This window comes from Triturus cristatus, chromosome 4_1 (assembly GCF_964204655.1).
Source record: "Triturus cristatus chromosome 4_1, aTriCri1.1, whole genome shotgun sequence".
Lineage (NCBI taxonomy): Eukaryota > Metazoa > Chordata > Amphibia > Caudata > Salamandridae > Triturus > Triturus cristatus.
This window is the reverse complement of record NC_140585.1, coordinates 518,378,040-518,396,877: the sequence shown is the minus strand read 5'-3', so window position 1 is coordinate 518,396,877 and position 18,838 is coordinate 518,378,040. Positions and strand designations below refer to the sequence as shown.

At 43.0% G+C, this 18,838-nt stretch overlaps 1 protein-coding gene across 2 annotated transcripts in view; it reads left to right on the top strand.

Annotated features, from left to right (window-relative positions):
• Positions 1 to 18,838, top strand: part of LMNTD1 (lamin tail domain containing 1) — a 1,465,565-nt gene that overhangs the window by 1,111,254 nt on the left and 335,473 nt on the right. For both annotated transcript variants that reach the window (XM_085652774.1, XM_085652773.1), the window contains exon 9: positions 17,136 to 17,254. In XM_085652774.1, coding sequence (XP_085508900.1) covers positions 17,136 to 17,254 — 119 coding nt within the window. The remainder of the gene's footprint in view (positions 1 to 17,135; positions 17,255 to 18,838) is intronic.

The following is an 18,838-nucleotide window of genomic DNA, read 5'->3' as shown; positions in this document are numbered from 1 at the left end:
AGAGAAAAGTGCAAATAAGGCAGCAAAAGTGCAAGAAAGAGTGGAGGAAAGACACAGAGGACGCAGAAAGAGAATGAAAGGGGGAGATTGAGATGAGGGTAAAAAACGAGTGAAAAACAGAGGACAGACACAGAAGGAGAGTGAAGGGGGAGCTTGAAATGAGGGGAAACCCACAGAAAATGGAGGAAAGACCCAGAAGCAGAGTGAAGGGGGGGAGATAGAAGTGAGGGAAAAAACGAGTGAAAAAGGAGAGAAAAAGTGGAGCGAGAGAATGGAGACAGAGGTCCACTGGACCACCAGGGAAGAGGTGCAGGTGAAACCTGCAGGTGGAGGAGGGCCTCGAACACCAACACCCGAGAGTGCAGGGGCTCGGGAGAAGGCCTCCCTTAATGGAGGAGCTGCGAGGGAGGGAGAGCAATTTCACTGAAAATGAGCCAGTGGTCTTGCTCGCCTGTCCCTGATGTGGCCACCATTAAGTAGGGGTCGGGGAGGGCTGGACAGCTGGGAGGCGGGAGTGGGGAGTGGAGCTGGATTGGGCCGGTCGCACTGGTCGTGCTGGGGGGAGGGGGCCACGGGGGCAGCAGCGGCTGGGAAAAACGGGCTGAAAAAGGCAAAAGGAAAAAGGTAAAAAGAGAGAAAAGTGCAAATAAGGCAGCAAAAGTGAAAGAAAGAGTGGAGGAAAGACACAGAGGACACAGAAGGAGAATGAAAGGGGAAGATTGAGATGAGGGTAAAAAACGAGTGAAAAATGGAGGAAAGACACAGAAGGAGAGTGAAGGGGGGAGCTTGAAATGAGGGGAAAACAACAGAAAACGGAGGAATGACCCAGAAGGAGAGTGAAGGGGGGAGATAGAATTGAGGGAACAAACGAGTGAAAAAGGAGAGAAAAAGTGGAGAGCGAGAATGGAGACAGAGGTCCACTGGACCACCAGGGATAACACTCGGAGGGCAGGGGCTCGGGGAAGGCCTCACTTAATGGTGGAGCTGCGAGGGAGGGAGAGCAATTTCACTGACAATGAATCATGTCTAGATTAGACTATGCCAACGCAATTTACCTGAGCCTCCCTAAAACCTTCAGCGCTGGCTCCAGCTTATTCAAAATCAGGCTGCTCGGCTGATTTACACCCTGCCCAAACGTTTCTACATCTCCCAGGTAATGATGGACCTTCACTGACTGCTAGTTGTACAGAGATAAATGTTTAAAGCATGTTGCATGGTTTTGAAGTCCCTGTACCTGAGCTATCCTGCCTTCGTGAAGTCTAGAATTATTGAATACTGCCCAACTAGAGCTTTAAGATCTAGCAACTCACACTTCTTGGCAATTCTGCCCTGGAAAAACAAAGGATGGATCGGCGGGGTAGGCTTGCCGTTATCGCCCCTCGTGTATGGAATAGCCTGCCTTTGGACCTAAGGGCCTCAATGGACCTTGCCACATTTAGGAAACTCCTGAAAACAGGCTTATTACTAAGGGAGGTTGAAGTTGACTGGTTACCTAGCGCCAAGAGGCCGTCTGGTAGATGTGCGCTTTGCAAATGTGCAGTAACATAACATTTTAACATATTATAAAGGGCAACTACTCGCGCGTGAGGGTTTCAAGGCGCATCCTCTTTTTCATTCCATTAGCTATGTTGCTGATTTCTCTGTATGTCAAATTTAGGATGACTGTATTCCTGTCAAATTTGAGTTTTAATGTGCTTGCTGCTGCCATGGCACTGGTTAGCTATGTCAGATTATGTGTAATCTCAGCTGAGATCTATTTTATCAATCTGCCATTCCCTGGGTTTGGATCCACTCAAGGATACTTTATTACATTGTGGCTTTCTGTGGAATTGTATTTATTTAACGAACAGTTCATAAACTGTTATTTATTCTCAAATATGGCTGAGAGACATGAGTCGAAAATATGTGAATAGAAGAATGCCTGCTGCACATTCATAGATATATTATTGATTAACGCGTCGTTAAAGATTTTAATGCTTGTAGACCCTTTTTTAAGGTGGCGGCTGCACCTCTATCTTTCCCTAGTGGTTTATGCGCAGCAAATACACTCAGCATCTTAAGAGGGGCTGTAGTCATGTAATCTAAAACCTGGGTGCCAATGTTTGCCAGCGAGGCATTGTTCTGCAGCATCCAAGCCATCACCACCGATTCTTTGAAAAAGGGGAATTTTCGCTGAGAAAATAAGTAACCAGCTGATGGCAACGTCAACCATTCAATGTTACCATCTATTTGTGATCTATAAAGCATTTCATTTTGGAATTATCCAACAAAAAAATAAATACAAATAAAAAACCCTGGCCATGATACCTGAGAATACAAGGCAGACCTAGCATTATTAGTGGGATTTCGCATTGTGAGCATTTTACCTGTGTATGTATGTATATAGAAATAAAAATCACCATGGGTTAAACCACTTATACTCGTTGTCATCTAGTGGCTGCATGTTCTCACTGCAGCCCCATTTAAACAGCTCCGCAATCTCATTAATGTATGTAAGGCTCCCACTGCCTCACATACTGTGATTCTGGGCAAATCACTTAATCTCCCCGTGCCTGAATGTGTAATGTAAATACGGTGCTATGTAAAGCGCTCCAATACCTTCGGGTCGAGTTCGCGCTATATGAATATGCAACAACAAAAAAAAAGAAAGTCCGAGCATCTGTTACCTCTGTGGATTAAATACAGTGGTCGAAGTGGACGGGATCGAAAGGGCATCGGTGTGCCCCTACTTCTTAAAATTCAAGCAATCCGTTCCCCTACTTTTCTGTTTTTGGAAATGTCCCAGGACGGCAGAAATAGCGAAAGCTTATAGATAAGTCTCGGCCATTCACAGCTCTTACTCTCTCTTCCCTTTGTTTGTTCCTCTGTGAAATGGATCAACAAAAAAAGAAACCCTTTTGCTGCAAATGTCTGTAATGTTCTGAAGACGCTTCTCATAAACAATTTAGTAGTTCTTTCTTTGTGGGCTGAAGATAAGCTGCGGGTACCAAGGGCCCAGGAGCACGAAGACCGATAGAGTTCAAACAGGCACAACAGAGTTCCGAACTAGAACATGAAGGGATCCAATAGCCTTACTAATTCCAATTTACATAAAAATAGACCTAACAGAGAGGAAATAGTGACATAGCATGCCACAATGTCTTTTTCTGACATTTTTCTATTCCAAAGGTCAGCCTCAGGGCAGAGAGAAAAATGGTTCAAAATTCTAGAAATAACTAAATAAAGCACGTCAGAGTGGTGGCAAAGTGGCCAGACTGGTTTATTAACACCAAAACACATTAGGGCCCCTTTACAGAGTTTGCCAACGAAGCGCCACTTTTGTTTTTGTCGTCTTTCTTTAAATAAAGGGGCATATTTACAAAGAAGTGACAGAGCGCAGTGTTAGCCTTCTTGGCTTAACGCCGCGCTCTGCCACTTCTGCAATGCAGGGCTGCACCGTATTTACAACAATACGGTGCAGCCCTGCGTTTCCCCTTGCGCTGTTGATAATTTCAGCTGCCTATTGCCAACGCAGTCACCCTTGCACCATAGTGAAAGGGTGCCTGTGTTGCGGCGGAATGATTGTTTATTTGCAGGAAGGTGTCCCTTCCTGCGCATAAACAATCCTAAATGGCAATTTGTAACTTCGCTTTGTGCTGCTTTGTGCAGCACAAATGGAAGTTGCAGCTCATCATTTTTAAATGACTGTTTATGTGCAGGAAGGACACCTTACTGTACATAAAAAATCATGCATGGGTTTTTGCTGTTTTTATGTGTGCTGCACAATGCAGGACACATGAAAACAACAAAAACAAGGAGAAATAAAGCATTTTTCCTTCTTACGCCCTGTTAACACCACGTTGTTCCTGCTTACATTTCACATGTTTTACTTAATCTTGCATTCCCTATGAGTAATTGATTTTCCCAAGATGTTATTACTTTTTTTTCAGGCAGCATATTACTTGTCTAGTGCATAATTTGAATTGAGTCACATCCAGGTGTTTATAGTGCAGCACAACTGTGTTATAGCTGAAGGCAGTGCAAGTTTCTCTCAGTGGGGCGGCATGGTGTTTAGTGTGGGAGAGGATGTGGCACTATGGCCAGATTTTCCGAATTTGGGTCTGGGGAACCCAGAACAGCCTTCATGATCCCTCCACCAAACCACTCTCCAGAGGGAGCACGTTCCCATGCTAGACCTTAGAAGGCCCAGCTAGACTGTAGAAGCCCGGGTGTCTTAGCAGCAGCAGGTGGGCCCTAGCAGTGGCAAGTGTGGGTTAACCTTGAAGGCCTGTCCACCACAATCCATGCTGAAGTTCACCTCCAGTCTTGTGGGCACGCTTACGAAGCAACACACCCCAGAGTGACAGTAAATTGGTCACTGAGGTCACAGGACCCTTGAAATCAGTCTGCCTCACCCACTGGTACCTCAATTGGCCTTGTTTCAGAAATAGTAGTGCAACTCAACAGGGATCAGCAATGCAGGATTTTTACGCACACCAAACTAAGTTTGCAAACTTCACGGCCTCTCTGTCCATGCACGAGCACTTTTAACATGTGCTGCCTGCTTTGGGGTCAGTAGAAATGTGCAGCAAGAGAGAACAAAATTATGCCACAGTGTTGACTAAATTATGCAGCAAACAAAAAGTCTGCAGCATAATACGGTATATTTTCTGATACTGTATTATTTTGACATTGTTATACATACTAAAAGTCTCTGCAAATATTTTGTCTCATCAGTACCAGTGTAACAGTCAAATACAGCAGTGAGAAAGGTTACCAATCAACCTTTGCAAAGGGCCCTCCACTTCGCAGCAACCCAAGTCACTTTTTTTTGTAACTTTTGATCTATTTGAGCTACAAACAATTTATTATTGAAAATCATCAGACTATGCAGCAGATAGTGTAATAGGTGGCAAATATGGCAGAGCCATAATTGGGTGCAAAACATTTGCAAACTGGGATATTTTGTCATTCATGTTCGAACTGCTCTTGTGGAAAAAGGGAGAAGTGCTGATGACAGAAACTGCATGGCTCGGAGACAAATGGATTGTACTTCCACTTTTAAGTGTATTTGGTTCATTCTGTGATTGGAAACGTATCCCACTTTGTGAATACATTTTAATGTCAATAACTCATATTCATCCTTTAATAAACATGTGTATCCTTTGGTTGAATTAAATAATGTAATAAGTTGTAAATGGTCAGTGAACTACCAAACAAACACTAAAAAGTGGGATATTTTGCTCTTTCTGGCCACACCTCTGACTCCGCCCACTGACCCAGTCCATGGGTTATTCCCGCCCTCTGATTCTCCACCCACAGTTCCCCTACTTTTTTTTCCCCACTTCGACTATTAATTAAATACATATAGTGACAAATGTTTGTGCTGTGGGCGATGTTCGGAGCGTAGAGGGGAAACCTCAATTCCAATAATGGTGCACAAAAAAGGGGCGAAGTGGGAGGGAAGTGTGCGGGAGTCTAGGAAAGGAAGTTTGAAATGACGAATGTGTATTGCCATGAAAATACGGTTTTAAATATTTCATAAATGTACATACAATGATTCAATGAACCATTTTATCCCATGTTCATTCTGAGGAAACCTGACCATTGCGTTGGTGCAGAGGCAGATATGAGCTCAAATTCTCTCGACATCTCAGTGGCGTTCCACATGACCAGCCACAATATGGTGCTTTCCTACCTCACAACTCATGAGCACGGGCGTCACATAGCCCACTTCCTTTGTTTCCAACAGATTCCAGATAATATTGCCCTCCTACAAGTCTAAAGCTAAGAACATTATCTCGGGGTGTTCCACACGAGCCAGCTCTATCTCACCCCTTATCGATGTGCGCTTGGAGCCCAGTACAAGTCAACTCTGAGCAACTAGCAAGGGGTATCCTATGTAACAGAAGAGCCTCAATTATATATGGAATTTAATGCATTCCAGGTAATTATAACGATTGTCTAGCTCACGATTGCCTGTTTAGGGTTTGATTTAATAGACAAGGGTCTTGCAAAAGTCATAACATCTGAATTGTAAACTTTTTTCCCATTCACAAAGGAGAAGGGAATCCAAGGTGACCCCTTTACTTTTGTGAATGGGTCACCACCACGTAGGAGGAGTTGGTAAGATATCAATGTTTTGCGACTGCATTCAGGTTGCAAAACATTGATACATAGCATACCAATTCGATATTTGGGAGGGACACCTAAGATAAGCCCCTTCCAAATCACAAATCAATAGACATTTGCAAACACATTTACAAATTTGGAAACACTTTTCCGAATTGCTAAATCCATTTAGCTCAAATGAAAAAAGGTTTTAGCATTTGCAAACCCTCTGATTTACCATTTGGAGGCTTTGCGAATGCTAAAGCACTTTGTATATCTGGCCCTTGCTTCTTTATGACTGGCCCAGGTTCTTGGAGGTCTGCTTTAGCTGTGAATGTTGTTGAGCAAAGGACGGAGCAAGAGAACCCTGGGCTAGTGGAAAAGGCTTGATTTGCTTGAATATGGTCGTCTTTTTATGTTGCAATAAAAGGTTGAAGCAGTACATGGGCCTGGGAGCGCAGTTCCATAAACTCATGACCTCATTTATTTAAACACACTTGAGGAGAAGGAGGCCTAGTGTCTGGACATAAAATGAGATCATTCAGGGCTATCTATGTGTCAGCTAACATAACATTGTTTTTTTGATAGGCTTGCACAATGCCCATGGACAACAGTCTGCTTTAAGGTGAAATGTTCAGCTATAAATACTTCAAGTTATGTAGCACAGATTACCTTCATCGAGCAACATAAACTTTTCAGATAACCTTTTGTTTTTGCAGAGTTTTATATGGCACGAACTTGACCCGAATCCATTTAGGTATCAGAGCGTTTTACATAGCACCAGAACACATTCATTTTTTTTGTTAGGCACGGGGAGATTAAGTGATTTGCCCAGAATCACAGGATGTTCAGCGTCATTACCGAGACTCGAACCCAGTTCCCTCAGGTCCGAGGTCCAGCACCCTAGCCCTTAGGCCAACTCCTCTCCCCATTTGCAGGAGAATAGCTAGAAGGCTTGTTACAAAGCACTTGTACAATGTATATAATATTATTCACAAAACGTGTGCACTTTTAGTTAAATGTGAATGAGTTTGAAGGATACTCGTCAGCACACATTTTCCCTAGGGGAATCTTGGTGATAGCACTGGGGCCTGTCTTTGAATGAATGTTGTATGGTAATGTAAAGCTCATACAAGTAAATAGCATGAGGATAGATTGTGTGAAAGGAAAGCACTGTAGAATAATATTCAAGCCAGACCTAAAAATCCATGTAGGTTATGACTGCCCCTCCCTCACCTGTGCTGTTGCTAGAGAAAAACATAAATTATCTGGTTATCTAAGGTACTTTAATGACATTGCATTCTGTGTGCCCCTGAAAGGTTAACCTCAGTCAGCTGAATAAATAAACAAAAGGATCACAACTGCATGGAGGGCAATCATTTTTCTTGTGGCCAAACAAAAAATGTGCTATTGGCTCCCCATGCATGGGTGGAGCCAAAGCCCCTCTCTAGTGATACCCACATAATTGTCTGGCGACAAACCGCCCATAAAAGCAGAAGAGAGAGGAAGTGCCTTCACCAGAGTTGAGCTCCACAACTTAGGAAAATGTCCAGCAATGGGGAGGGAAAATGTAACACGAAGACACTGGAGGTGCTGTAAATCCTAATTAAATTGGGCAAAAAGCTGGTCTCCACAGACTGTCTTGGCCCACAATCTACACCTGTGGTGTGCTAGGATTGTGCCTCGGAAAAGTACTGCTCTTCCAGGCATTGGAGGCAGAAAAACAAGCTGAGAGTCTTCTGAAAATCAGATAGAGAGTGAAAAAGGGTCAGGACCAGTTGAAACATGTGAGCGTTAGCAACAGTGTGCAGGAGGTAGGCAGAAGAATCTAATAATCCTGGCCAATGGCGACAAGAACCTGTCATGGTATCTGGAATGAGTCACTAAACTGAAGAAATTATTAAAGTCTTCCTAGAAATTCCAGGCTGCAAATATTTCTGGTTTGGAACCTCTCCTCTCTTCCAAATTCTCCAGTCAGAACCTGAGCAGAAGACCTCCTCATTGATGAGAGCTCTACAGTCACAGGCATGTCAGGTGAACGTGCACAAAAGCCATGCTCTACTGTGTTTCCTCTGCCACTCACCATCAGCCTCGTTGAATATTCCATCCAACTGCAAAGGAAGTCGAGCAGCTTTCTAAGGCATCCAGGTGGGCGATGGACTTTCATTGTCACCCTCAAGTTGTAAGAAGGTAATACTTCAGAAAAGTGGTAGATCATAGATGAGGGATGATGGATGAGGAAAGATGGCTGAGGGATTGACACATGAGGAATGATGGATAAGGCATGATAAGTGAGGGATGAAAAATAAGAGCTGAGGAACGAGGGATGAGGCATGAAGGTATATGAAAATGGATGATTCTAAACTTGGCAGAAACAGTTTGGAAACCAAATCATCTGCAGCGGTTAGACCTTAATGATGGTGCATATCTAAAGAAGGAATTATTAAGAAAGCAGCTTGTCTGTCAACTCTGCACCCACAAATGGAAGCTATTTTCACTTGCAGATCAACTCGGCATGATGCTGCTTAAGTTTGTTTATGCTATAAACTTTGACGGGACTTTGACTGGTCTCCCCAAGACAGCACACGCCGTCCCTCAGAGTTCTGAGGGCGATAGTAGTGGACCACCAAAGAGGTAAATATTTGTCTGTTTTTTCTTCCTGATTCCAATGCACGGAACATGTCCAGGAGGCCTCTCAATCTCTCACAGTTTCTGAGGGCATGGGACCGACCGTTCACTGGAAGCCGATGGATGGGAGCATTGTGACATCACTACTCATGTGTAGGAACCCGTAATGTATTCCAGAGAATAATCTCAATGTAATGGCACATATATTTTTATTGCTGGCGCATTCTGACAGCACTCGCTTGTACTCGTCTACTCTATGAAAGTTATCAAGAAGTATTACCACCTTTGTGTATTAAAATCATTGTCTTAAATGTATTCATAAATCAGATCTTCAAGTTCAGTCAGTGTATTTTTTTCAATAAAATGACATTTAAACAGGACCTGACTGGCCGTAGTGGGCATCAGGCATTTACCTGGAGGCTGGGGACCGGTTTTCAAGTGTTGGAGGGTGGTTTTGCAGTAGTGCTGCAATATCGACCCCCAGAAGCACAATCAGCAAGCAAGCATTTCCAGCCTCCCAGAGGCCAGGCAGTGCTTCCCCGGGGGCTTGTGCTGAGAAAATTGCCAGGGCAGCTTTGGGTTCCCAGTCCAGCCCTGCATTTAAATAGATCAGCTCTCATTTACATCATAGTGAGGATGCAGAAGGAGGGATGTTTTAATGATACCTCTACCCAGAAATACATTAGGAAGATTTGCCCAATGACCATACTAATAAAATCACTACTTTATTTAGCACATTTCTTTCATCTACTAATCACTGGACTAATGGTTTTGAGACATGGCAGAATATTGTCTACAGATATACAGCTTATCTTATTGGAAGTCTAAGGGCCTGATTTAGAGTTTGGCAGAGGAGTACCCCCTCACAAACGTTCGGATGTAATACCCTTATAATGAGGTTTACAGGATTTCAGTAACTTTACGATGGAGTAGTCATCTGTCTAACTATAAATAAGGCCCAAGGGCCACATGTATCAACAAAGCATTTTGCGATTACCAAATAGCGATTTTTACTGAATGGAAATGTAAATTCGTATTTGTAAAGTGCGAACTACTCACCCTTACGGGTCTCAAGGCGCTGGGGGCCTTTGTGGAAATTAAGTGAGCTATTGCCCAGAATCACATGGTGCTGAGCTGAGCTGCCGCCAGAGCCAGGGATCGAACCGTGAACCCTGTGCTCCAAAGTCAGCTGCCGTGGCCGCTGCACCACACCTCTCGATAGATATTTGGCATTCACAAAATGCTATGTATGTAAGGAATCACCAAAGATTTAGCGATTCCATAATATTACCAAATAGTGATTCGCTAAATAGGTAATCGCTATTAGGTAATACTACATTTGTTTCTATGGGTCTAAAGACCCCTAGGTGTTAATGGTTTTGCATTTGCTAATTTGTGATTCTCTAATTGGTAATTGCAAATTAGGTAATGCAATGCCAAGGGTGCACAAGGCCTAAGGCTCCTCTGAAGCACACTAAAAACATTGTGCACATGTAAGGCACACACATGCTCTAGTGGCATGTGTGCGGTACATGGTACTTTGAAAAAAGCCTTTTTGTGCATTTTTCAATATTTGCACATGGTATATAGCATTTTCCTTAATGCACAGTTTGCATTTAGAAAATTCTTGGTACATGTGCAAAGAGAATCGCAAATTGTGATTCCCTATTTGTTGTCACAATTTTAGGTTAGCGCTATTTTAGTGATTACATAAAATTGCCACTGCAAAACCTGTCATACATCTTGAAAAGCAATTTGGATTTGCAAAAGGCCGAAATTACCGATTTGCACCATTTTGCGACTGCAAAATTGTTCGATATATGTGGCCCTTAGTCTGATTTCACTCCAGTTTAGTGCAGTTCGAATACACGTGCATGGGATCCTAATTCGGCAATGAGTCTCTAGGTACAATGAAAGCCTGAACACAGCCACCATTTAAGCCGTTTATCAGTAGTAAAACATAAGCAAAATATATTTGTTCTATTAATTTTGCGATTTGCAATTTTTTTGTTCCATAGAATTTATATAGTGTTTTTTTCTTGGCTGAGACCCCTAAGCCCTCAGTTAGAATCAGATTCTTTATACCCTTTCAAAATATGTAGTTTGAAGAGTGCAGGATGTAATTTATCTTCTAAGGGTGATGGCGTAATGTTCACAGATGTGCTTCACTTATGGAGCAGTGAGCTGGTAGCTCCTCGTAAACGTGGTATGCAGGGCTTTAAGTGGGCCGGGTCTCACCGGGTCTGAGCACCGCAGTTTCTTAAAGGGGGCCTCAAAACGGGTCCCTATCTGGCTCTGTTTTGTGCCCTGGCACATGCGGTCCGTTTTTTTCCGGACGTCCCTTCCTAATAGCGAGTCACAATGCCATGTACTATTGTTTTGAGACCACAAAACACTCGCAGTTTACTGCCTACTTCAAGTAGGTGGTAAACCACTCATAAATAGGAAGGGATCCCCAAGGGACTCCTTCCCCTTTATGAGTGTGTGCAAAAATGTTTTCTAAGAGCAAGCAGTGGTCCGGACCACTGCCTGCCCTTAAAAAATGAAACTGAAAAGTTTCATTTATCTCTTTTAAATGCATCCCGTTTTCCTTTAAGGAAAATGGGCTGCATTTTTTTTTCAAAAACAGCTTTATTGAAGAAGCAGTCACAGACATGGTGGTCTTCTGACCCCAGCAGGCCATCATCCCTGGGAGTGCTAGCCATTTTCAATGGGGTCGCAAATTGCGCTTGCCTCATGTATATTAATAAGGCACGCAATTTGCAACCCCATTGGGAATCGCGAACAGTGTCTGAAACACTGTTGTACATTCACTTTTGCGAGTCGCAATTCAACGCAATTTTTGACTCGCAAAAGTGAATTGTCATACATCTGCCCTAAAAGAGGTAGGCGTAGAGGTGTTGCGAAGGCCATACGTTCAACACCGGCAACAATGGACATCTTGCCACCAAACGTATAGCAATTCTACCTAAGTGGTGCTAATCTAAGATCACATGTTGGCCAAAATACTCTAGATTATTTAATGTATTGAAAAACTCTTTCGTATATGTAGGGATAACCCCCTGCACAGATTTAGAAATAAATGTGGGGAATCTAGAATGAAATATCTCTTGAGTCGACGGCCAATCAAGAATCTTACAGTGTTCAAATGAATAGCTAGAATTCTGAGGCAGCACACTACTCTCATGGCATGACTTTAAATGGATTTGGAAATTATTCAAGTTTTGTTTGGTGCTGCGTAAATAGATGTATGATGGACACAGTGAGCTACAAAAGACCACCACATAAATTAACTAGATTAAATGGAAGGCAAGTTACAAAGGGGCCACTTTTGACAGAAATAAATAAATGGTAGTGAGTGGCCATAGTCCCTGCTCCGATTGGGTTTTTGAAGGACAGAGAAGGGTCAAATATGATTGCTAATGTTTAACTGATGGGGATGATAGGGGAGTATCACCTTATTCAGCATGCCGGTATCCCAAACTGGTTTGCTTAGGCAAGACCAATAACATTTCAATTTAACTGGTGTTGAGGCACAGCAGAGTTCTAGTCAACCAGGCTCCAATCTCTGCCAAATTGCATTGCTGCTCATGTGATGAGAGACTCTGCTTGGGAATCCACTATGTCTGTGTATCGCCGCATGCAGGGTACCGAAGATGATACACTGTAATCTGCGGTGCGAGGGGAATCACATACATGTTAAACAGTAGGGGGAGAGCAGATTCCTGGGGACACCGCAAGACAAGGATCAGGAGGTTGATCTAAATTGCCTCCAGGAACACACTGAGCGCACTGAACTAGCAGAGATTTGCTTTTTGGTGCACTGTAGTCTGGCGCGACTTTGTGCGAATTTAATATTTTGTAGACGATGACTAAACTCTAATTCAGTCTTTTTATGTGGACGATTTATGTTAACTATTTAATAACCCTGGGGTCTGCCATGAACATTAGATCGACAAGGAGTGTGATATCAGTTCAAGTAATAGATGTCCAGGCTGTACCTGTTCTTGACCTTGTCTTCCGCAGTATACGAAACAGGAAATTACTAAATGCGATTGGTAGTTGGGAGTACATAGAGTGTGAAGCAGAAAGTTCAGGTGGAAGGAAGGACAAGTGGGGTAACTTTCTGACCCGAGAAGGATAAGTAGAGATTTTACTAGATTAGGACGAGGCAGTGACAAGAGTGCTTGGGGAGTGAGCGTAGAGTCAGAGTATAGCAGTTGACTAGGTATGTAAAGGGGTAAAGGGTGCGGCTATTAGAGGGAGAGCTGTAGGAATAGTAGGAGTTTTAAGGTATGTATCATAAAGCAGATGAGAGGGTAAATGAATGTGGAAGAGGAAGACAGATGTTAGTTCATGGAAATATGATGTATTAGTAAGAATGGTGTCAACGCCTGTTGTAAGCGCAGGGTGTGAAAAGGTAACGGGAGGGATTATCCAAAAGTAATTCTGAATGAATGTGGTTCTGGATCATTATCACTGCCTTCAATCAAAACATATCCGAGTTTTCAATTTAGAGTTAACAATTCTCCCATGGAGGTGACTTCTCTTGTTTCCAGCTAGGCACTGCCAGGCTCTTCCTGGCACTCCTGGACAGGAGAAATGTACATTAGAATGGTCTGCAGGCATTTTGACATACATTGACGAATGACCTTTGGAAAATGGGCCATCGGTCAAAGGTTTCCACTGGCAGAGCCATCTGATGCTCTGTAAGCAGGAGCATGGCTCATCACCCCACCCAAACTAGGGCTGGGGAACCACAGGTTTGGTTGGCAGATGCACCAAGTATTTACGGCACTACTTTTCACCATTTGGTACACCAAGTTTCTTTACACTGAATCATAAACATGACGCTGTACAGAAATACATTCTCATGCATGTATATTCGTAAAATAATATTTCCCATGTTTGTTAAAAGATTTGTGTCTGTTTTGCTCATAGTGCAAGTTGTTTTTCTCTATTGCCACAATGTCTTTATTTTTGTTGGTCTGGTAGCACTTCATTCGCTTAATTCATTTGTTACAAAATCTGCATTTTGATCTGCTTAATTTGGCAAAGAACACTATTATGCCCGAACTAAAATTAAACAACACAACATATGCACCTATAAACCGTGTGATAAATCACTTACTTGCTGAGTCAAGTAGTGTTCCTTGTCTCGCCTGCCACTAGCCTGCTGACTCCCTAGACTGATCTGATGTCTGATACTAATGGTAACTATCACAAAAAAGCACTGAGGATATTTAAGGACCAGCGTGGGCAACCTCCCCACTCGTAACTATCACAAAATAGAGCCCACGCGTCCAGGGCAGAGGTCTGGTGTGTAGGTGAACTTAGTCAACCCAGTGATTAAGGGGGATCCCTTTTAAGGACGGTTCCCCTCACACACCAAAGGTGTCATGCTTCATCATAGGGGTGCCTCGTCGCATAGAGAACCTGGTCTCAACACGGGCTACAACCCCCTCACTGCAAGGAAGGAGCTCAGGGATGTTTTAGGTTGGGAAGGAGGGTTCATTTAAAACCCTATGTGAGCGTGGTGTGCTCTGTGTGGAGTGCAGTGCTAAGGTGTAAGTGGTTAAAACGGGCTACAAGGTTAGCTATATGGCAAGCTTTATTCAGCTACCTCGTGACAAGATTAAAAACAAATTGCTGGTGATGCAGCTGCCGTCATGAGAGGCAACTGTATCAGTATCTAATCAACATGTTTTGGCCTTTGGACCTGTATAAGTGTTGTGGCCTTTGTCAAAATCAACTAACAGCTACTGCAACTAGTGAAATACATGCACCAATAAAATAATGTGCAACAAAGCAACAGTGTAATATACTGAATCAGTGGTCCTGAAGTTCAGTAGGTCCACTGTTGAAACTTGTGATGAAACAAAAAGACAACATTGTGCGCAATTTACAGTGATCATCATAGGCTAAAAACATGTGGTTGAACCACAACACAACAGTCACTATGGTCAAGACACTGGACCAAGTGAGAGCATTATATCTACATGATATGTGATACAAAGATGCGAGACTCACCTACAGAGGTTAACGATTTTGCCGTATCTTTCCTGGCCTATTATCCAAAGGTACATACGCCGATCCAACCTACCGGAAAAAGGCTGTGCCGTTAAGGAGAAGAAGTAGAAGGGATAGTTCAAGATCATATCTGCGTGTCCACAAGAGAAGAGGAAAGGAGAAAAAGGGCAAGCAAAAAGGGCCTGAGTTGGTTGAAAAATTGTGTGCACAAGTGCTCTGCACAACTATTGTTCGCTTTGGGGAGTGTGTAACAGAACAATCCACCCCAAGCGGTCAGTTCACGAAAGTGAGGAAGACCAGGGTGATCAGTTCACATGCGGTGCATGAGGTCACACAAATAAGCCAACCCTGTAGTGTGGAATAGAGCAAGGGGGTGTTTGTAGCCTCCAGTAATTGACCCAAGATGCAGCAATCCAGAGGTTGAAAAGGGTCCAACCAGCATGGTGATGGAGGTTGGGCAGTGGCCATAATGTTTGGCATAGCCCTCCATTGTTTGCAGGGACGGATGGGGGCCAGGCTGTTCCACGATAGGGGTTCAACCCTGCTGAGGCGGTGATTGAGCTCGCAGAGGGATCTGGCCTGTGATCACTGGGTCTATACGGCGTGGAAAGCATTACACCTTTGGTGTGTGAAGGGAACTGTCCTTAAAAGGGATCCCCCTTAAGCACTTGATTGACTAAGTCAACCTACACACCAGACCTCTGGCCTGGACCCGTGGGCTCTTTTTTGTAATAGTTACTACAGGTGGGGAGGTTGCCCACGCTGGTCCTTAAATCTCCTCAGTGCCCCCCTTGTGTGTATTCTCTGATACTATTGGTAGCCATCTTTTGGGGCAGTTACTTACTCTTTCGGCCCACCACTACCACCTACCCACCTTCCCAAAATACTTGTACAAGTGCTGCAGCTGCTCACACACTGCCTTATTAGGAACAGTTTCCATGGGACGCGACTTGCTAAATGCTGATGGATCCTCCCATCTGCCTGTTAAAGGGGCCCTGCAGCTGGAAGCCCATTGCTTAGCCATGACATGAACATTTTATAAGATGCAACATCAGCTGCAGAAATGTTTGCACCATCTCCACGGTGCCTTTATTAACTTGTATGTCTTGTAAAGATTTGCACTGTCCTAACGTGCTTGTAAGTGAAAAAGTTCCACAACTTTTTCCAAGAAAATTGCAAGGTTGGATGACTTACCTTTCAAGAGATGTTTAGTTCACACAAAGTTTTTAACAATATTAGTGACCTAATGTGCTCAAAAGTGCACGATTTTATATCTACATTTCCAATAAATACTCCTGCCTACGGCTGTGAGGTACGCGTCTAAATCGTACAAGGACGTATTGCAAAGCTTGTCCTGCGCCACTCCTACCATTCTGGCTACACTCCTAGACATGGCCTGATAGGAATAGATTGTTGCCAAGCTGACCAGCCTTCCAGAGTCATCGGCCTAAGAGGTGACAAACCTTGCCTAACTAGAGACTGGCTCAGTTTCCCTTTCAGGGGACGCCCACCTTTCTATATAGCTGCCTTTTGTTGGCTTTCTCTTTTGTCTGTCTCCTTCACCAAGTTCTTGCTAGTACTTGCCATTCACGTCAATCCTGCTTCTCTCCAAGGGTAAAGAAATGGTTAAGCATCAGAAAATCTGATCTGTAAGTAAACATTTTTTTCAGCAGCTGCACAGACATTAAGGTGAAACACCCATGATCGTGCACATGTAAGATGCATTCTATGCTGTCAGCTTTTTTTAACGTTGATTGTGAAGAAGCGTGAAGAAAGAAGAGCATTTTCTGTGCACTCCAGCCAATATGTACTCATATACTCAGGCCCCTCCAGTCAGCAATTGTCATGTCAAGCCAATTGGAAGTGGATCCTCAGCTCCTCACTAATGCTGCAGTGAGCATCAGTGGCATGGCGGAGTATCCCCTCAGAATGAGGGACAACTGTGGACATCCGCATGTGCACACAAATCGGTAATTGTGCACCAATTTCCATGCACTTTTCTTCATCCACATTTATCCAGGTTTTGCACGGCAAAATATGAAGACGGAAATATCAGACATACATAAAGTTGTTCTCCCTGAACTTGTAATCCCTATATGAGCGAAAAGTCCTGTTTGCTCTGAAATTGAGATTTCACAAAACTTGCAATGAGGACATTAGACATAATACATGTCATTCCAAAGATTCTGCTATTTTTCAGTTGCTTCATTCAGCCCTGTGAAGAGGCCCACTCTAGTGCTCAAAGAGTGCAGTTAAATGATGTAAAAAAAATGCTATAGATGCGCAGTGCAAATACGCATGTGCGTGTGTATTTACAAATGTTAAAATTGTTCGTTTGTCATAAATTTGCGGGACTGATTGTGTTTTCTTTTTTTTTTTTTTTTTAGGAAATGCAAGATCTTCTTCTAGCTAAGATGAAAGCATTGGACATCTACCAAGAGACGAACGTTTCCCTCCAAAATGAGCTTTCATTTCTGAAAGAGATGCTTGATGAAGAAGAGCAAAAGTAAGAACATTTGACTCCAGTCAGCCACTGTTTCAGTCACATTAACCTGACACGGTTAAACCCACACTAATCTTTCTGAGATTACCAAACAAAACCAGAGCCTCTCTTTATACATCTTGTTAAATGAGTAAATATGGAATTACAATGCACACTTGCTCGTTTGGGTTTGGTGGTCATCCCTCCCTTGACGACCTTTCTCTGGCTACTTTGGATGGAGACAAGTTTCTAGCTGGCATGAACCCCACCCACAGAATCATCTTAAAGGTTGCCTTTCAGAAATCAGCTGCTAACTTCCCCTGCTGAGCTACTTCTGTATTATTGTTTGAGAGCAATGGACAGAGAGGTATATTCACATTTTATTCATTTATGCATTTGTTGAGAGTTTTATAAAGAGAACATTCAAGGCTGATGAGCAACAGAGAACTTCACACAGGACAGCTTGCAAGTAGCTTAGCCCTGCACCAGCCTCTGGCAGTGCACACTTAATTATATATAAAGATGATTACACAAAGTTAGCATCTAATATACAAAGGTGAGTGGATCATCAAGTACCACGTTAGTGTCAATTACAATTACCGCTACTTACATCTAGCTGTGAGATATTCCCCTAACGTCTGCCTGGATACTGGGGCATCTTACCATGCCCCTCCGCAAATGCAGTATAGATCGCCACGTTCACAAAAGCAACAAGCATATTCAATGCAATAGGTCTCGCATTTGTGAACGTTTAAGCTCTTGGTGATGAAAAGGACTATGTTTTTAACGTTTGTCGTTCTATTTGCAGTGAAGTGATTATATTTGCATAGCGCTATTGCCATTTGTATGACTTGTGTCGCTGTAGAACCTGGAAATGGGTTATGAGAGAGGAGAGACCAGAGAGATATGCTGCTGAACAAAATCGTTGAAAAGGCAAACACTTATAGGTAATGCAAGATTAAGTAAAGCATGTGAAATGTAAGCCGAAGCTCTTCATAAATCCCAAGTCAAGCAATCAGACCACCTTGTGTTCACGTCTTTATACACAAACACGTTATTGCGTGATTACTAAAACCCATTCAGTAGCGGCAGTAAAATACAAAGGTCTGCAGACTGAAAATGTTAATCAGAGTAGTTGACCGTTGTATTGAAATTAGCATATGGAACTGTTAAAGCTGGGCTAAGCTGTACTTTCATCCATGAATGTAATAAAACCTACTAACCTGCGGATCTGTGCTACCGGAGCCTAACATTACTGCATTGTTTTAAATCTTTATGCCCATAAGATTAAAAGTTAGTTTTAAATTGGTTTTACTAGGACACTGTAGGACCGTGCCAGATACAGAAAACGAAGATACGATTCTGCTCCGTAGCAAAATATGTGTATGGGATGTCAGTTTTATTAATGTGTTGTCAAAGAAGAATTTTGAAAATGCTCTTAGAAGCTATTCGCAATTAACGTCAGCAAATTAGCTTAGAGATCTGGGGCCATATGTATCAACACATTTTCCCATAGACACAGAATGGGCAAAACCCTTTGATACATCTGGCCCCTGATGGATACTAAGCTATTTATAGAAGTTACATTCTAATCTTATTTACTCCTGC